This window comes from Geotrypetes seraphini, chromosome 13, assembly GCF_902459505.1.
Source record: "Geotrypetes seraphini chromosome 13, aGeoSer1.1, whole genome shotgun sequence".
Classification (NCBI taxonomy): Eukaryota; Metazoa; Chordata; class Amphibia; order Gymnophiona; family Dermophiidae; genus Geotrypetes; species Geotrypetes seraphini.
Window position 1 is genome coordinate 70,697,710 of NC_047096.1, and position 16,144 is coordinate 70,713,853.

Genomic DNA, 16,144 nt, shown 5'->3' on the forward strand with positions numbered 1-16,144 from the left:
GTCTACCAATCAGACTCCAGTCTTCAACATCCTTCCATCATGTGCCCAGCTGCTTAAGCATCTTACTGTTACTGCAACAGATTCATCCATCATTGCTGGCATTAAGGATAATTTCCAACATTTTATAGACACATTTTCCTGTTCATCCCTACACAGTAGAGGTTCTCTTCTACACCAATGTCTAAAGGACAATCCAATTATCTTCCTAGATGATGTAGAAACATAGGCAACTGAATCTTTGGCTTGCACCAAAACCAGATTAAAATGGAAGGCTCTATTTGTTATTTTAGAAACAGTTGTACAGAATATTTTCCCTTTTTATTCTTTAATAAAAAGATTTAAATATAAAATTATAAGTGTTCAAGGCATAAGCAAATAAGTCCATGGGCAGTGGTGTAGTATGGGTGAGCAGCACCCGGGGTGGTGGTGCCCCTCCTCTGCCCTATTCCCCACACATACCCCTCTCCCTTTTCATGTACCTTTTAAACTTCTCTGATGTGATGGTGTTGGCTCTCTTTGACGTCACTTCATAGGTGTGGGTCTGGGAAGTGATGTCAGAGAGAGCACCAAAAAGGTACAGGGGAAGGCCTGGGACGCATGCGGCAAGGAGAGGAGCAGGAAACAAGCAGGCAGGCGAGAGAGTGAGTGAATGGAGGGGCAGAGAGAAGGAAGGGTGCCACTGTGCCCTTAAGAAGACTGTGCCCGGGACTACATTACTGTGGGTCGGGAATGGGAACAGAGCTCGCGGAGATAAGGTGGGGACAGAGCCTGTGGAGATGAGGCAGGGACGAGGACAAACTTTGTCCCTGTGTCATTCTCTAGTACTAATCTCAGGTTTCCTGCAGCACCTGCCAAATATGCACACTAAATTTGGCACAACTGGACTATTGTAACTCCATTTGAGCAAAGGAAATGAAAAAAGACTCCAGTTAATTCAAAATACCACCGCAAGATTGATCTTTGGTTTTAAAAAAAGTATGACCATGTGTTACTTCTGTTAAGGAGTTTACATTAGCTTCCTTTTTGATTGAGAGTTCAGTTTGAATGTACCTGCATAGTTTTTAAAATATTATGTGGTATTTTTGATTCATTGGTCCCTCCTGCTTTAAATTCTTCAAGATCCTCAAGTTGCAGAATTATCCATGTATTTAAACTTTCTTTTGCCACTGTAAAAGGTTCCAAATCTATCAGTAAAATTGTTCATTCCTTCCCCTATTTATCAACAGCAATTTGGAACGACCTACCTTCTCAAATTAGATCCTGTCTATTCTTTCAAGTTTTTTGAAAATCCTGAAAATGACTCTGCTTCAGCATTTTCTATCAGATGCGTTTCCATGAGGTCATTTCTTTGTATTACACTCCCCATTTGCGGTTTCATATAATCGCGATTTTTTTCTGGGGAGGGGGAAAATAAAAAAAGCAGTCTTAATTTTAAAATAACCCATATTTTTTTCCTCCCTGCCACCTTCCCGGCCTTACCTGGTGGTCTAGAGGGCTTTCGGGGCAGGAGCGATCTTCCTACGCTCCTGCCCCGTGCAGATCGCCATGAGGAAATGGCTGCTGTGAGTTCCCGTAGTCTCTCGAGACTACATCAGGAACTCCCTACAGCCATTTCCTCATGGCGATCTGCACGGGGCAGGAGCGTAGGAAGATCGCTCCTGCCTCGAAAGCCCTCTAGACCACCAGGTAAGGCCGGGAAGGCGGCAGGGAGGTGGGGGTGGGTCAGAGCCAGATAATCGCGGTTTTTCACCATTCGCGGTCTGGCTCTGCCCGTATCCCCCGTGAATGATGAGGGAGAAGTATAACTACAACTACTGTTAACCAAGTCGAGACTTATTTCTCAGGGATGACTCAGTATATAAGTCCAAGATTTAGTTTAGTTTAGTTTAAAGGTCTGGAGGGACTAAAAGGATAAAAATTAGCAAGTAGGACCTAATTTCTCCTTATATTAGTTTTGCTGTAACTCATATCAACTAATTATTATGTATGTTACCTTGTAACCAGTTCTGATCTCTCTGATATAAAAAGTTTTTTGATATAAAATGAATTAAATAAAATAAAGTCAACCAGATGGTGTTGCTGATGAGCAGTGGCCAAGACTGTCAACATTGCCTCTATAGTGTTTCTAGGCCCCTGCCAAAATCAAGCCCAAGTCTCTTACATGGGCAGTGTCCTCAGCCTTTATTCTACTTTTTAGGAGTAATTGTAACAGCATATGATATAATCCCTTCCCTTGTTTAAAAGCAAACTGAAAACCCACCTTTAGATATAGCCTTCAGTCCATAACCCTATTCCCCACTGCCCTTCAATCAAGCTTGCAGATTAACTGTTCCCCTTAACTGTATCTGTTTAGATTGTAAGCTCCGTTGAGCAGGAACTGTCTTCTTTGTGACTCTGTATGTCTGATAGTGCTATAGAAATAGTTAATAGTAGTAGTACCCTGTTTAACGGAAAATAAGACCTACCCCGCAAATAAGCCCTAGCATGATTTTCGGGGTAGGTCTTAATATTAGCGATGTCATCAGTGACACAGCACAGGGAAGATCCTGGCGGGAGAAGGCCACAAAGCAGCCTGTTTAGAGTGCTGCCAACGTTGCTGTTTGGAGGGAGGTATGTCGGTCTCACGGTGGGAGGGTCAGCGGTGTTCAGCTGCGCGAGGGGATGGGAGGGAGGGATTGAAGCTGTGCAAAGGTTCTGGTGCATGGGAAATGGGAGGGAGGGATAGAAAGATGCTGTGCAAGGGTTCTGCTGCACGGGGGGGAGTGTGGATGGGAGGAAGGGATAGAAAGATGCTTCAGAGGGAAGGCATAAGATGAGAAGGGAGGAAAGATGCTGCACATGTGGGGGAGAGAAATGAAAGAGGAAGAATTGGGGTGAAGGAGAGGAAGGGAGAGGATCATTTATTACCCTCCAGGTACTTTAGTTAGATTGTGAGCCTTCGGGACAGTAAGGGAATTTTTCAAGTACCTTTCTTATTTCTAATCTTAATGTATATTTTCTGTAAACCGCTTAGAACCTAACGGATGTAGCGGTATATAAGAAATAAATTACATTACATTACATCATTGTACATGAAAAAAATAAGATATTCACTGAAAATAAGCCCTAGTGCATTGTGTGGGCCCAAAATTAATATAAGACAGTGTCTTATTTCTGGGAAACACGGGAGTAGTAATAAGTTTGGTACTTGAATTCTAATGATTTAGTTTTTATGTAAATTCCTTATATTAGGGCAGAAGCAGAACTGCCAAATGACCCTGTTCCTAGAGGAAGGCTCTGGGGTATCCCTGTCACCAATATGATGGTCCCTGTAGTGCTGATTTCAAATTGAGAACCAATACATTAAAAAATATTTCAAGAAACAGTAGAAGTGGTGAAAGACCTCAGTCAGAAATCAGGTCCCAATGTTAACTGGGATGGAAGTGTATAAACTTGCTTGGCCATGTCAAAGCATCCTGTGCCTTGATGCTCACACAGGCTGCAGTGAGTGCCTGGAAAAGGCTGACATAGACCCTGGCAACTACAGTAGAGCTGATAAGGGGATGCCTCCCTAGTAGCCGAAGAGATTTAAAGAGAGAGAGTGAGAGATGGCAGACAAAATAAGCTTATTCTGATGAAAAGGAACTAAGCTTGTTCCCTGCTGTGAGGTAGGGCAAGCATAATCATCTCAGTGCCATAGGCATTTCAATCCAGTGCACCATTCACACGCCCTTTACCCATTCTCCTCCCAGAAAGAAAAAAACCTCCATCAATAGGGATTTCCCAGACTGGCCGGGCAGCCTGCAGGGTGAAAGCAGGACAGGGAAAAGGCTGCTCATTGCTATGATTAGTTTGGAATATCAGGTCTCTAGAGTGGCCCCAGGACACTTCCTGTATTATGTCAGTGATAAAGTGTGACACTAGGGAGACAAAGGCAGATTGAGAGGCCCAGCAGGTAACGGGGCCCGGCTGGGGACAGGGAAGGGCTCTAGCCTCCAACATTCTCAGGCCAACTAATCCCAAAGCCTACCCCTTACTCCTTCATTACACCACAGGCCAGAAGCCAGATCATCACTTCTCCTTCCACACTGGTGTCCAGAATAATGCATTCCTTCCATCCCCATGTGGGTGTATAGCTTTTTTTTTTCTCTCTCTCTCTTTTTTTTTACAAGTCATTACTCAAATACTGCTGTCAGTGGTTCTTAAAAGGATAGCTACAGGGTTTATATCTATTACCGTATTTGCCGGCGTATAAGACGACTTTTCAGTACCTTAAAATCCTCCCCAAAGTCGGGGGTCGTCTTATACGCCGGGTACTGTTTAGAGAGCTGCACGGGGATGCCCCTAGGGTCGCGGGGATCCCGTGGGGACGCCCCCTAGGGTCGCGGGGATCCCATGGGGACGCCTCCGAGGGTCGCGGGGCTCCTGCGGGGCTGGATGCTCAGTCTTCTGGATGTACGCGGCTCTTCTTCTCCCTACCTTCTCTGCTTGCAGCACAGAGCCGAACGGAAGTCTTCCCGACGTCAGCGCTGACGTCGGAGGGGAGGGAGGGCTTAAACAAAGCCCTCCCTCCCTCCGACGTCAGCGCTGACGTCGGGAAGACTTCCGTTCGGCTCTGTGCTGCAAGCAGAGAAGGTAGGGAGAAGGAGAGTAGCCTCGCGGTTCGAGTGGCTACCAAGAGAGAGGGGCGGCCGCCCCGCCCCGGTTGCAGCACAGCCGGCCAGGTTCCCTTACTTTTGTGGCACTTCCCCGACCGACCGATAACAGCCCGGGTCCGACAATCCTCCCTGCCCTGTAGCCGCGAATCTAAATTACTTTCTTACAGCAGCTGTAAGAAGGTAATTTAGATTCGCAGTTAAGGGCAGGGAGGTTTGTCGGACCCGGGCTGTTATCGGTCGGTCGGGGAAGTGCCACAAAAGTAAGGGGACCTGGCCGGCTGTGCTGCACCCGGGGCGGTAGAGAAGGTGTGCGGAAGAAGGGGTAGTCTTATACGGCGAGTATATAACAAAACTCTATATTTTAACTAAAAGTTGGGGGGGTCGTCTTATACGCCCAGTCGTCTTATACGCCGGCAAATACGGTACTTATATTCAGAACTGCCATCCACGGAAGAAGTGACACTGAATAAATACACTCAGTACTGGCTGCCACTGGCTCTTTGGATGTTAAGCTGCTATCCAAAAAGCAGTTAGGGCAGTTTTTTGCTGTCTGAAATGTATCAGTATAGCTATCCAGATAGTGGCTGGATATCACCAACTATAGCCATAAGGTTAGGTGATACACCCATACTCTGCCTAACTATTCAGTTTTAGGTGGTATGCCTAACTATCTATAGAGTTAGGTGGTATGCCCATGCTCCATCCTATCAGTGGTCTCAAACTCAAACCCTTTGCAGGGCCACATTTTGGATTTGTAGGTACTTAGAGGGCCTCAGAAAATAATAGTTAATGTCTTATTAAAGAAATGACAATTTTGCATGAGGTAAAACTCTTTATAGTTTATAAATCTTTCTTTTTGGCTAAGTCTTAATAATAATAATAATATTGTAATTTATAGCTAAAGAGACATATGATCAAGAAACTGTTTTATTTTATTTTTGTGATTATGATAAACATACAGAGGGCCTCAAAATAGTACCTGACGGGCTCTGCTCTAACTATCCTTAGGGTTAGGTGGTATGCCCACATTCTGTCTTCATTCTCTCAAATACTGCTGAAAATTCACAGATAGGAGCAATACTCTACAGATAAGTTCTTTTGAATATTCAGTCCTTTTTTTTTTTTTACAGAATTTGATTTCTATCGCATTTATGAATGAATATACAGAATGTTAGTCCAGAAGAAAATGTGTATGGTGTAGTGGTTAGAGCTACAGCTTTGGCACCCTGAGGTTGTGGGTTCAAATCCCACACTGCTTCTTGTGACCCTGGGCAAGTCACTTAATCCCCATTGCCCAAAGCACATTAGATAGAGTGGGAGCCCACTGGGACAGTTAGGGAAAATTGCTTGAGTACCTGAATAATTTGTAATCCGCATAGTGAAGCACACAAGGATATGTGGAATATAAATTATAGAAAATAATAAAAAATTTATAAAAATGGTGGGTTAGCAGAACCCATGCTGCATAATCCACAAATGTTGGCGAGCCAAGCATTAAGTGTGGTAATTCTATAAAGAGGTGCATACTTTAAGTTGTAAAGTGCATGCCCATTTTGGGGTATTTTAATCACTTAGACATGGATGAGGCAACATATGCACAAAAATAAGCCCTTACAGAATATGAGTAGCTGAAAAGTATGCATCCTGATCTGATGGGGTGAAGTCTGAGTGAAGCACACAAGTTTACTTATAGATCATAAAATACGTAATATAAATGTACATGAGTTGAGTCTCTTTCATTTGAAAGAAAACTCTGCAATGAGAGGGCATAGGATGAAGTTAAGAGGTGATAGGCTCCTGAGGAATCTGAGAAAATACTTTTTTATGGAAAGGGTGGTAGACGTGTGGAACAGTCTCCTGGAGGAAGAGGAAGACTGGGTCTGAGTTCATGAAGGCCTGGGATAGGCATGTGGGATCTCTCAGAGAGAGAAAGAGATAATGGTTACTGTGTATGGGCAGACTAGATGGGCCATTTGGCATTTATGTGCCATCATGTTTCTATGTTTCTATAATTTGTACATGTATTTGACAAATATTGGTGCCAAACTTTACACCTGTCCTTGGGCTGGTATAAATGTCTGTGCCTGTCCATGCCTGTCACTTTATAAAGAAAAGTAGACACCTTCTTACTAGTGGTATAGCTAGGACTCAGTGAGCCCTAGGTGGGAGGACCAAGATGCCCCACCCCAGGTCCAGCACCACCACCCCCGCGCTCAGCTACTTACCTGCCCTTTAGGTCCTCTATAGCTACAGCATCAAAGACAGTGCTAAAGGCTGCCTCTTTGGCTGGTGCCACATTTCCTCTGCCATGTCCCACCCACAGGAAGTTGCAGCAACGCAATAGGACATGGCAGAGAATAGGTCCAGCTGACCAGAGAGGTAGACTTTAGCACTGTCTTTGAGGGCCGCAATCCAGTCGGGTTTTCAAGATTTCCTCAATGAATATGCATTGAAAGCAGTGCATGCACATAGATCTCATGCAGATTCATTGGGGAAATCCTGAAAACCCAACTGGATTGCGACCCTCAAGGAGGGACTTTGAGACCCCTGGCATACAGTAACACTATTGTATCATCATCACATATCATTTATTAAAGCTTTCAGCCCCCAGGGAGTTAATGTTAAAACCCCATCTTTGTATGACGGAGCTTCTTTTCCAGCCACAAGGGAGTCAGCCTTCGTTCACGCCATTGCCTCAGCTGGAGTGGCTTTCGCAGTCATCAGATCCTGCACAGAAGGCACATCCACCATTTGCGGCTGCGACTCGCACCATAAAGGGCCCCCGGGGGAAGGCTGGAAATGGGGAGGCTGCAGTGAAGACGCTGAGTTTGGCATCCTCGTCTCCCGGGAGTTTGCTGATGCCCGTGAAAATCGGCCAGATGCCCGGTCTGCAATGAATCGCCACAACAATGAAGCAGGCAGAACAGTAAGTAGAGTGTTCTAACTCCACCCCTGCCCTGGTGTCCCTGTTTTACTCTGACCAGAAGGGACACAGAAGAAAGGGAAACATTAAAAGCTATCAAAATGTTGGGGTTTTTTAAACAAGTATCCCATACTTAAGCCAGAACATTTGTGTAGGTGCACAACATAGAAGCAAAAATAGAAAACAGGATGACCCAGGAGTTTGATATAGTCTCACAAGACATTATACAGAATGAGGATGGAGGTATTTAATGCTATACATTGTCCTCAACAATAGAATATATATATATATATATATATATATATATACAGTATATATATTTAATTTCTTTTATGAAAGTGGTGTAAATTCAAGTACAGTAGGTCCCAGAGGGTTCACAATCTTGAGTTTATATCTAAGGCAATAGAGGATTAAGTGACTTTCCCCAAATTACAAGGAGCTACATTGGGATTTGAACTCAACATGTCACTTTTGGAAAGCAAACCTCAAACCATTTACCACTACATGCAAGCTCTCTCAGCTGACAGTGAAGCTAGCCCATGTTGTGACATCCTGATGTATTATTAAAGCAAACTTCTAACTGGTTAGTCCCAGTGTACTCAATTTCAATATAGCAATTGACCAGTCATTCAATCTTCAAAATCAAAACAATCCATAATGATATAAATAAAGGTATAACATAGCACCTTCTTCTGCTATTGAGGTCTTCTCAACCGCGCAGAGTTTTGCCACGAGCTTCTTTACCAGGAGCTTTAGGGACCCCTGAGGAAGACAGTTTTGTCAAAACACAGACCATGTTAGGTCCATAGTCCCCAACTGTTTGGGTCCTAGATATTTCTTTCCATGGATTGAACTTTTAATAAAGCCTGTATCTTGATCATATTCTCCACAGTGTCTTTGGGTTTATCACGAAAAAGCCTTCAGAAGCGGCACTCTATTGTGTATCAAACACAAGATATTATAGAGTTTTACTCGCTGCTGCACTTCCTCATTGGCTATTCATTCAATTTCAATTAAACTTTTATTATATCCAAAATCTTCTCATATTTTCTATCACTTATTTAAATATCTTTCGTTTAATAGTGAATTACATGTCAAGTTATCCGTAACTCTGGTGAGGCGTATTGCCAGCTGTTATAGAAGGTGCTGTTACAGCTGGTGTGAGTCAGGCTATACGCCTCACCAGTTACGGATAAGTTGATATTTAATTCACTATTAAATGAAAGATATTTAAATAAGTGATAGAAAAGTTTAATTGAAATTGAATGAATAGTCAATGAGGAAGTACAGCGGCGAGTAAAACTCTATAATATCTTGTGTTTGATACACAATAGAGTGCCGCTTCTGAAGGCTTTTTCGTGATAAACCCAAAGACACTGTGGAGAATATGATCAAGATTCAGGCTTTATTAAAAGTTCAATCCATGGAAAGAAATATCTAGGACCCAAACAGTTGGGGACTATGGACCTAACACGGTCTGTGTTTTGACAAAACTGTCTTCCTCAGGGGTCCCTAAAGCTCCTGGTAAAGAAACTCGTGGCAAAACTCTGCACGGTTGAGAAGACCTCAATAACAGAAGAAGGTGCTATGTTATACCTTTATTTATATCATTATGGATTGTTTTGATTTTGAAGATTGAATGACTGGTCTATTGCTATATCGAAATTGAGTTATATGAACAAGACCTGTCTAAATTAAGTACGTCAGTTTAACAGATATTCCCAGTGTACAACATTCACAGAAGGATTTAGATGTACAGACCTACCTTTCTGTTGGACAAAGCACCGAATAAGATTTTTTTCACTCGTTTTCCAATATCCACTGCCCATTATTTCTAGCATTATTAACAATGCTGAACTGATTTTTATTTTTTTTTTTGGCAATCCTACTTTCTCACTCTAGTTACTGATTACTGTTAGATCACATCAACATAACCAGACACATGGTAAGAATAACACTCCTCATTCATTATCTTGTATGCCTGGAGTAGAGAAGAAATCAAAAGACAAGGTCATTGATATGCAAAGATTTGTAAAAGATATTTCAAGGTAACATAAAATTGGTTCAAGATTACTATTTGTGTCAGTAGTTAACCCTACATCAGTTTTCTCTTAATACAGAGTTACAGGTAGAGTCTCTAATGGCAATGCAGAGGTGATATTCCTACTTTTGTACATGTCTTCTTTGCTACATATATATGTTTTAACAATCATTCTGAACTTTATTAATGTATCCTCTTTTTTTAACTAGGGATCTGTGTGTTTTACAAATCTGGCAATGAAATGGATTGTCAGTTGTATTTGGATCATAAAATAAAAACCTAGAAAATGGTGAAGGGTAAAGCCTCTGGGCCCATCCAGTCTGCTCATTTTCATCTCAGGTTTTAGCTCTCACTTTCCCATCATTAAGAAACTTCTTTTTTTTTTTTTTTTCCAGTTCAATAATTTTTATTGAGTATTTTTAGAAAATACAGGAAGCAGTTCAAATACATAAAATCATAATAAAGCTTTCTGTATAAAGAACCTGCAAATCTATATTCAACTACCATCATTAGTCCACTGCCTGCACTAGGAAGCCGATGCACCCATTAAACTGTAGGGGTAATTTTATAAAGGATTTAAGACAGTGTTTATGTTCCCAAGACACTTATAAAATAGTCTGGAGTATATGCATGTAAAAAAGCAGGTACGCCAAAACATAGCACCTGCGTTTATGTAATACTAAATGTGTAGGCATTCCTAGGGGCAGAGAATAGGCATCTATGCACAGCTACCTTGCAGGTATAAATGTATGTACCATTTCCCCTAGTAGCTGAAGGGAGTTGCAGTAGGTATGCCCCTGGCCCTGGAAGATTTGTAATCTAAATTTGTACCTGAAGAAATGGAGGATCAAGTGATTTGGGATTGTAAGGCGCAAGACTGGGATTTGAACTGGATTTCCCTGGTTCTCATCTTAGCTTGCTACTCTAACCCTTAGGATACTCCTCCATGGGGGTAATGTTATAAAACATGTACAACATATTTATTTATACACACCTATGAGGGTGTTCAGTAATTTATCTGAGTATGAAAGAAAGTAACAAACATGTTGAAACAAGTCTGTGCATTACTGATACAGTTACAGCTCAGTGTGAGTCTAACATTCCAAGACACAGGATGTCAGGAGAGTCCTCATGCAAATCAAGAAAGAAACTGCTAGATTTGGATCACCATTCATGATAAAATTTCTTACAAAAGGGAAAAAAAACAAAGGAGATCCATGAATGCATGACTGCAGTTTATGGTGAGTCTGCCCCCATCCTCCTACAAAGTAAAATTTAGGAGCAAACAGTTTACATGGGGTAAAGTCCATTGAAGATGACCCTCACAATGGACAGCCTATGGAAGCAACTTACACAGATATGAGCAAGAAAGTTGAGGATTTCATTTTGTCAGACAGATGAATTAAGGTTTCCCGAATAGCTGGAGAAATGGGCATCTCAGCAGGTACAGTTTGGAAAATAATTCATGAAAAGGTGGGCATGTCCAAAGTTAGTGCAAGATGGGTTCCAAGAATGTTGACACCCTGTCAGAAGACCATGAGGCTCCAGTGCTGTCAGGAGAACTTGGAGATGCTTCGTAAAGACCAAGTAAATTTTTTTCATTATTTGATGACTGGATATGAGACTTGGGTCAATCACAAAGATCCCGAGTCCACAACAGAGTCAATGTAGTGGAAGCACAAGTCATCCCCCACCCCAAAATGTTCAAGACAGAAAAATCAGTAGGCAAAGCCATGGCAACTGTCTTCTGGGATGATGGACTTTGGCTTCTGGAGTTCATGCCATACAAGAAAATGATAACCGGGGAGAGTTATGCCAACATAATGATCACTTTGTGGGAGCCATCAAGAAGAGGAGGAAAACTCACAGCAGGTGTGCTGCTTCTTCATGAAGCACCACACCTGCACCAATGCATTTGTCACAACAATCACAGGATGCCATCCAAGAAAGTGGGTTTCAGCAGCTGAACCATCCACCCACAGTCCTGATCTGGCTCCCTTGGATTATTTCCTGTTTTGAGTTTTGAAGAAATCTCTGTGGGCAGCAGTTTTCAAGTGAGAATTCTTTTCAAATGGGTTAAAGTCAATGCAGGAAAAATGAATGAAGTGTATGGAGATATCTGGAGACCATACCAAAAAATAAAATAATTTTTTTTTTAAACTCTTTTCTTTCCTACTGGAGTAGGTAAATTATTGAACACCCCTCATATGATCAAATGTTGCTTATTGACAATAATAGCTTCAAGGCCAAATTTATGACTGACCTTTTCAATAGTAGCTCTAGCATGAACTTGCAAATAAAAAAAAGTATTATTTTTGATACACAGTACACTATAGAACAGAAACAAAATGCAAAGTAGAGGCTTTTTTTTTTTTTTTTTAAATTAGAGCCGATGCTTTCAGACAGCAAACCTGTAAAAACTGCACAATCAAGGAGCAGTGACAGCTCAATGATTGCTTTGTAAAAATTAGACATTTATCACACAAGCGTCACTTAATCGTCAGTATCTCTTGCAATTGTGATGTTTAATTGCCTGAACCATGTATTGCTTCCATTTTTATGCACACAGACTATCCTTGATCACATGCATCTGAAGTGCAAGTGCCACGGGCTCTCAGGAAGCTGTGAAGTGAAAACATGCTGGTGGACTCAGCCTGACTTTCGAGCCATCGGTGACTATCTAAAGGACAAATATGACAGTGCCTCAGAAATGGTGGTAGAGAAACATCGGGAGTCGCGAGGGTGGGTGGAAACCCTGCGCGCCAAGTATGCCCTCTTTAAGCCTCCAACAGAGCGAGACCTAGTCTATTATGAGAACTCTCCTAACTTCTGTGAGCCTAACCCAGAAACTGGCTCGTTTGGAACCAAGGACAGGACCTGTAACGTCACCTCCCATGGAATAGATGGGTGCGACTTGCTCTGCTGTGGGAGGGGCCATAACACTAGGACAGAGAAGCGGAAAGAGAAATGCCACTGCATCTTTCACTGGTGCTGCTATGTAAGCTGTCAGGAGTGTGTCCGGGTCTATGATGTTCACACCTGCAAATGAAAAGTGGTAGGTCATAGCCGAATCCGTCTTTTCTGCTTTACATATAAAAACATTCACCAAAGGCAAATTTCAAAATCAGTAAGCTATTTCAGTAAAATATAATTCCCCAATGAAAAAAGTGGCTTCATTCACTGTTTCATTCATTGATTCTACTGTGAATACTTTTCACGTCCTTAATATTTCACTAGAATCCCCATTATAAATAACTGGACTTCACAATGTTTTACTTGTTAAATGATATAGTTTCTAGGGAAACTATCAGCAACTCAGAGGTGTTTGCCACCTTTATTTCCCCAACGTTCCAATGGCCGATATTTTGCAAATTATAGATCACATACTATACGTCATCCAAAGGTGTTCAATAGCCACAGACACAAGGAAGCAATGCCCAAATTCTCAAGCTGAATGTGTAAAACACCTGTGATCCAGTGTGGATTTTCTCTTAACATTTTTATTTTATTATTATGTTAATTTAATTTGTTGTTCAAACTGTTCCTATATTGAGAAAGTTATGTTACTATTGATCACTCTCAGTGGCTGACTTGTATTTTTCCCTCCTCCCAGAAGCCAAACGTACGTGAAAATAAAGTCTTCAAACAAGTCACCACATTCCCACCAGAAGCTGAACCCTCACAGCTGAGCTCTTGATACCATAAAGAAAACAGCAAGTGTGAATTCAACAACCATAGTGAATTACCTGGCTCTTGCCTGCTGAAATCCTTTTCAACATGGCCACCCTCTTCTTGCATTCTGTTTATCTTTTTAACTAAATGAGCAGTTTTAAAATGGACTGAGAGAGAAGCAATGCTCATATGAGGCATCACTCGCACATGCCCAGAGAGCTTTCTAGACATTTCTGAGCTCTGTGGGAATAAATCAGACCAGGTACCATGAGAGATGCCACCTATGCATGGCTGTTTTATATCTTGGATGTCCATGAGGAACTTGAGGGTGTATGTGGTAGGAATAGGAATATGACTAGGACACATTTATAGATATCTGAAAAATGTTCTATACCTAGATTCTTTTTGGTAAAAGTCATTTCAGCCATTTGACCTTAATTCTACCACTAGGGCTTCGTGCATGGTTTCTGGTCAAGCCAAAAACATTAGCATATACAACATTACATGCTGCCAGGACAGAAAAGCCTGGGATAGGAAAAATACAGAGCCATCTTGTCCAGTTTTGGCTTCTTATTTTAGTTCAGGCAGCTGTGAAGATTTACTCTTCACTCTTTGTCAACACACAGCTTTATCCACCAGAAGGTACAAGTAAGGAATTAGAAAGCTGGAAGAACCACCAGAACTGGTTCCTCAGTCATGGACCATTACAAGACCACTTGCAAATTGTTCTGGATAGAAGACAGAGGTGACTGTGAGAACAATGAGGCAACTCTGTATTTATATGAGTGATCTTATGGTGCTGAAGAATGGCATACATGAATGACATATATTTAGCAGAAGGGAAAAATACCAAGATAGATTTATTATTCTCTATGTTTTGCCAAGATTAGTTGTTCATTTACATGGGGTAATAACAAGAATACATTCCCATCCTTGTCATAAGATTAAAATGAAATTATATAGGGCTTGTGAGCTAGTCAATGCTAGTTTAAACATGCTTCTGCTATCTGTTGCATATGCTTGAGGCAGATATTTTCAAAGGTAGAAGTGAATAAGGCTTAAGTCAGCAGACCACTTTCCCATCTAAGCGGACAGACATGTCACCAAAGTTTTGCTGTGTAAGTAACATCCTACTGCAACCTGAAGTATATTCACAGAGAAGAGAGTGCAAGTCCTTGAGGAACAAGAGAGTCCAAAATCCACTGATTTCTTTTTGGGGTCTTACTGTATATTTGTGGCCCAGACTGGCCACTGTTGAAGACAGGATGCTGGGCTCAATGGACCTTGGCCTGACTCCACATGATTTTTCTTATGTTTATATGTTTTTCTTGATGCAAAGCTGTTAACTTCAACTTAGGGAGTATTTAAGGCACTAACTTTCTGATATCCTTTGCTTCCCTTGAAACACTGATAAGTAGTATTACAAGTTTACTAAATTGTTTTTAACTGTAACCACAAAAACCCTCCAACCGGCCTACTGTATCCAAAGCTTTGTGCACATATGGTAGACACTTCAAGCTTTCTGGAGTTTGTTTTTTTAAATGTTATATTCAGAAAATGGTCTTTTATAAATATTATTTATTATATAATGTATATACCTTTATGAGGTAACTAAGATTATATATTTTATGAATATATATTATATATTTGGAGAAAATATATTTTATCTAGTATTGTATCTGCCATTAAAAAGAATGTATGCCTAATTTTGTGTTAAAATAAACAAAACTGAAATGTAGATACATGATTTTAATTTTTGTTTGGCAGTTTCCTCCTCTTGCTTCCAGAGCTTTCATAAGTTTCCCCCTTTATTTTTAGAATTACTACTCCTGTACCTTCTCTTCCTCCAATCTCAGTCATAGCAGTCCTTGGTTAAGACCCATAGAATAGGTTCACCATACACCCTGAGCCTAGTTATTGCATGCTGTCACTATATAAATGCCTCAGCCCCATCACTCCACCGCTGTAAATGATTTCATACTGCGGGAAGCATAGTGTGATGCTTCATCATTGGCTGTCTATTTCAACCCTTATTTTATAATTTTTAGTTTTTTATTTAATTTTTTAATTTCTAAATTATTAAATACTTTTTTTTAAAACTCTTGCATGTATTATCATTTCAAACTTTTAGTTTGTAGTAATACTTATCTCAGCCAAACCTGGAGAGTCAGACCCGACATGTTTCGCACAAAATCAGTGCTTTATCAAGGGTCTCCCTAAAAAATACAGAAACGAAGCTATAAACATACAGTTGTGCCTAGCCCCCTCCCTGAACAAGTTTGTACAATTGTAATATCGTATAAGAAATCCAGCTTACCAAGGTCGCCGCCGTCATCCGACTTAATGTGAGCAAAAGATGGCGCCGGCGTCCTTCTTACCCGATTTAAATCCTCCCTCTCGAATCAAAAAGTCCCCGCCCCCTTGCAGCTCATTGGTCAAAATTCGTTCATTCATTACATCACAGATCCCCATTCAATCCTGCTGTTCAACCCGTGGGGTTCGATAGTGTCCACCTTAAAAATGTGCCTCTACTCACTCTCATTTAACTGACTATGATCAACCTCACCGTCTGTACCCATAATCTTACTAATAACATGCCATCTCAGATCATCTATAGTGTGCTTGTGCTTAAGCCAATGTTCTACTAAGGGAGCCTGAGCCACCTTATTCAATATGCGGGACTTGTGTTCTGTAAGCCGTGTCTTTATTTTCTGATTAGTGCGACCTATGTAGATAAGGTTGCAGGGACAGGTTATCGCATAAACGACTCCCTGTGAGTTACAGTCTGTGTTGCCTCTAGATCTCAAGACCAATTCCCTGCCTGGAACCTGCTAGCTATCACCTTGAATGGCGGATGGACACCACTGGCAT

At 41.3% G+C, this 16,144-nt stretch overlaps 2 protein-coding genes across 2 annotated transcripts in view; one reads left to right on the forward strand and one right to left on the reverse strand.

Moving 5' to 3' along the window:
- Window positions 1-14,830, forward strand: part of WNT3 (Wnt family member 3) — a 33,844-nt gene extending 19,014 nt beyond the window's left edge. Inside the window, exons 3-5 of the mRNA XM_033918144.1 lie at window positions 7,298-7,563; window positions 12,171-12,656; window positions 13,215-14,830. Of these exons, the coding sequence (XP_033774035.1) occupies window positions 7,298-7,563; window positions 12,171-12,650 (746 nt within the window). The 3' untranslated portion in view covers window positions 12,651-12,656; window positions 13,215-14,830. The remainder of the gene's footprint in view (window positions 1-7,297; window positions 7,564-12,170; window positions 12,657-13,214) is intronic.
- Window positions 11,933-16,144, reverse strand: part of NSF (N-ethylmaleimide sensitive factor, vesicle fusing ATPase) — a 135,027-nt gene continuing 130,815 nt past the window's right edge. The window contains exon 20 of the mRNA XM_033918143.1: window positions 11,933-12,640. Within this exon, the coding sequence (XP_033774034.1) occupies window positions 12,635-12,640 (6 nt within the window). The 3' untranslated portion in view covers window positions 11,933-12,634. The remainder of the gene's footprint in view (window positions 12,641-16,144) is intronic.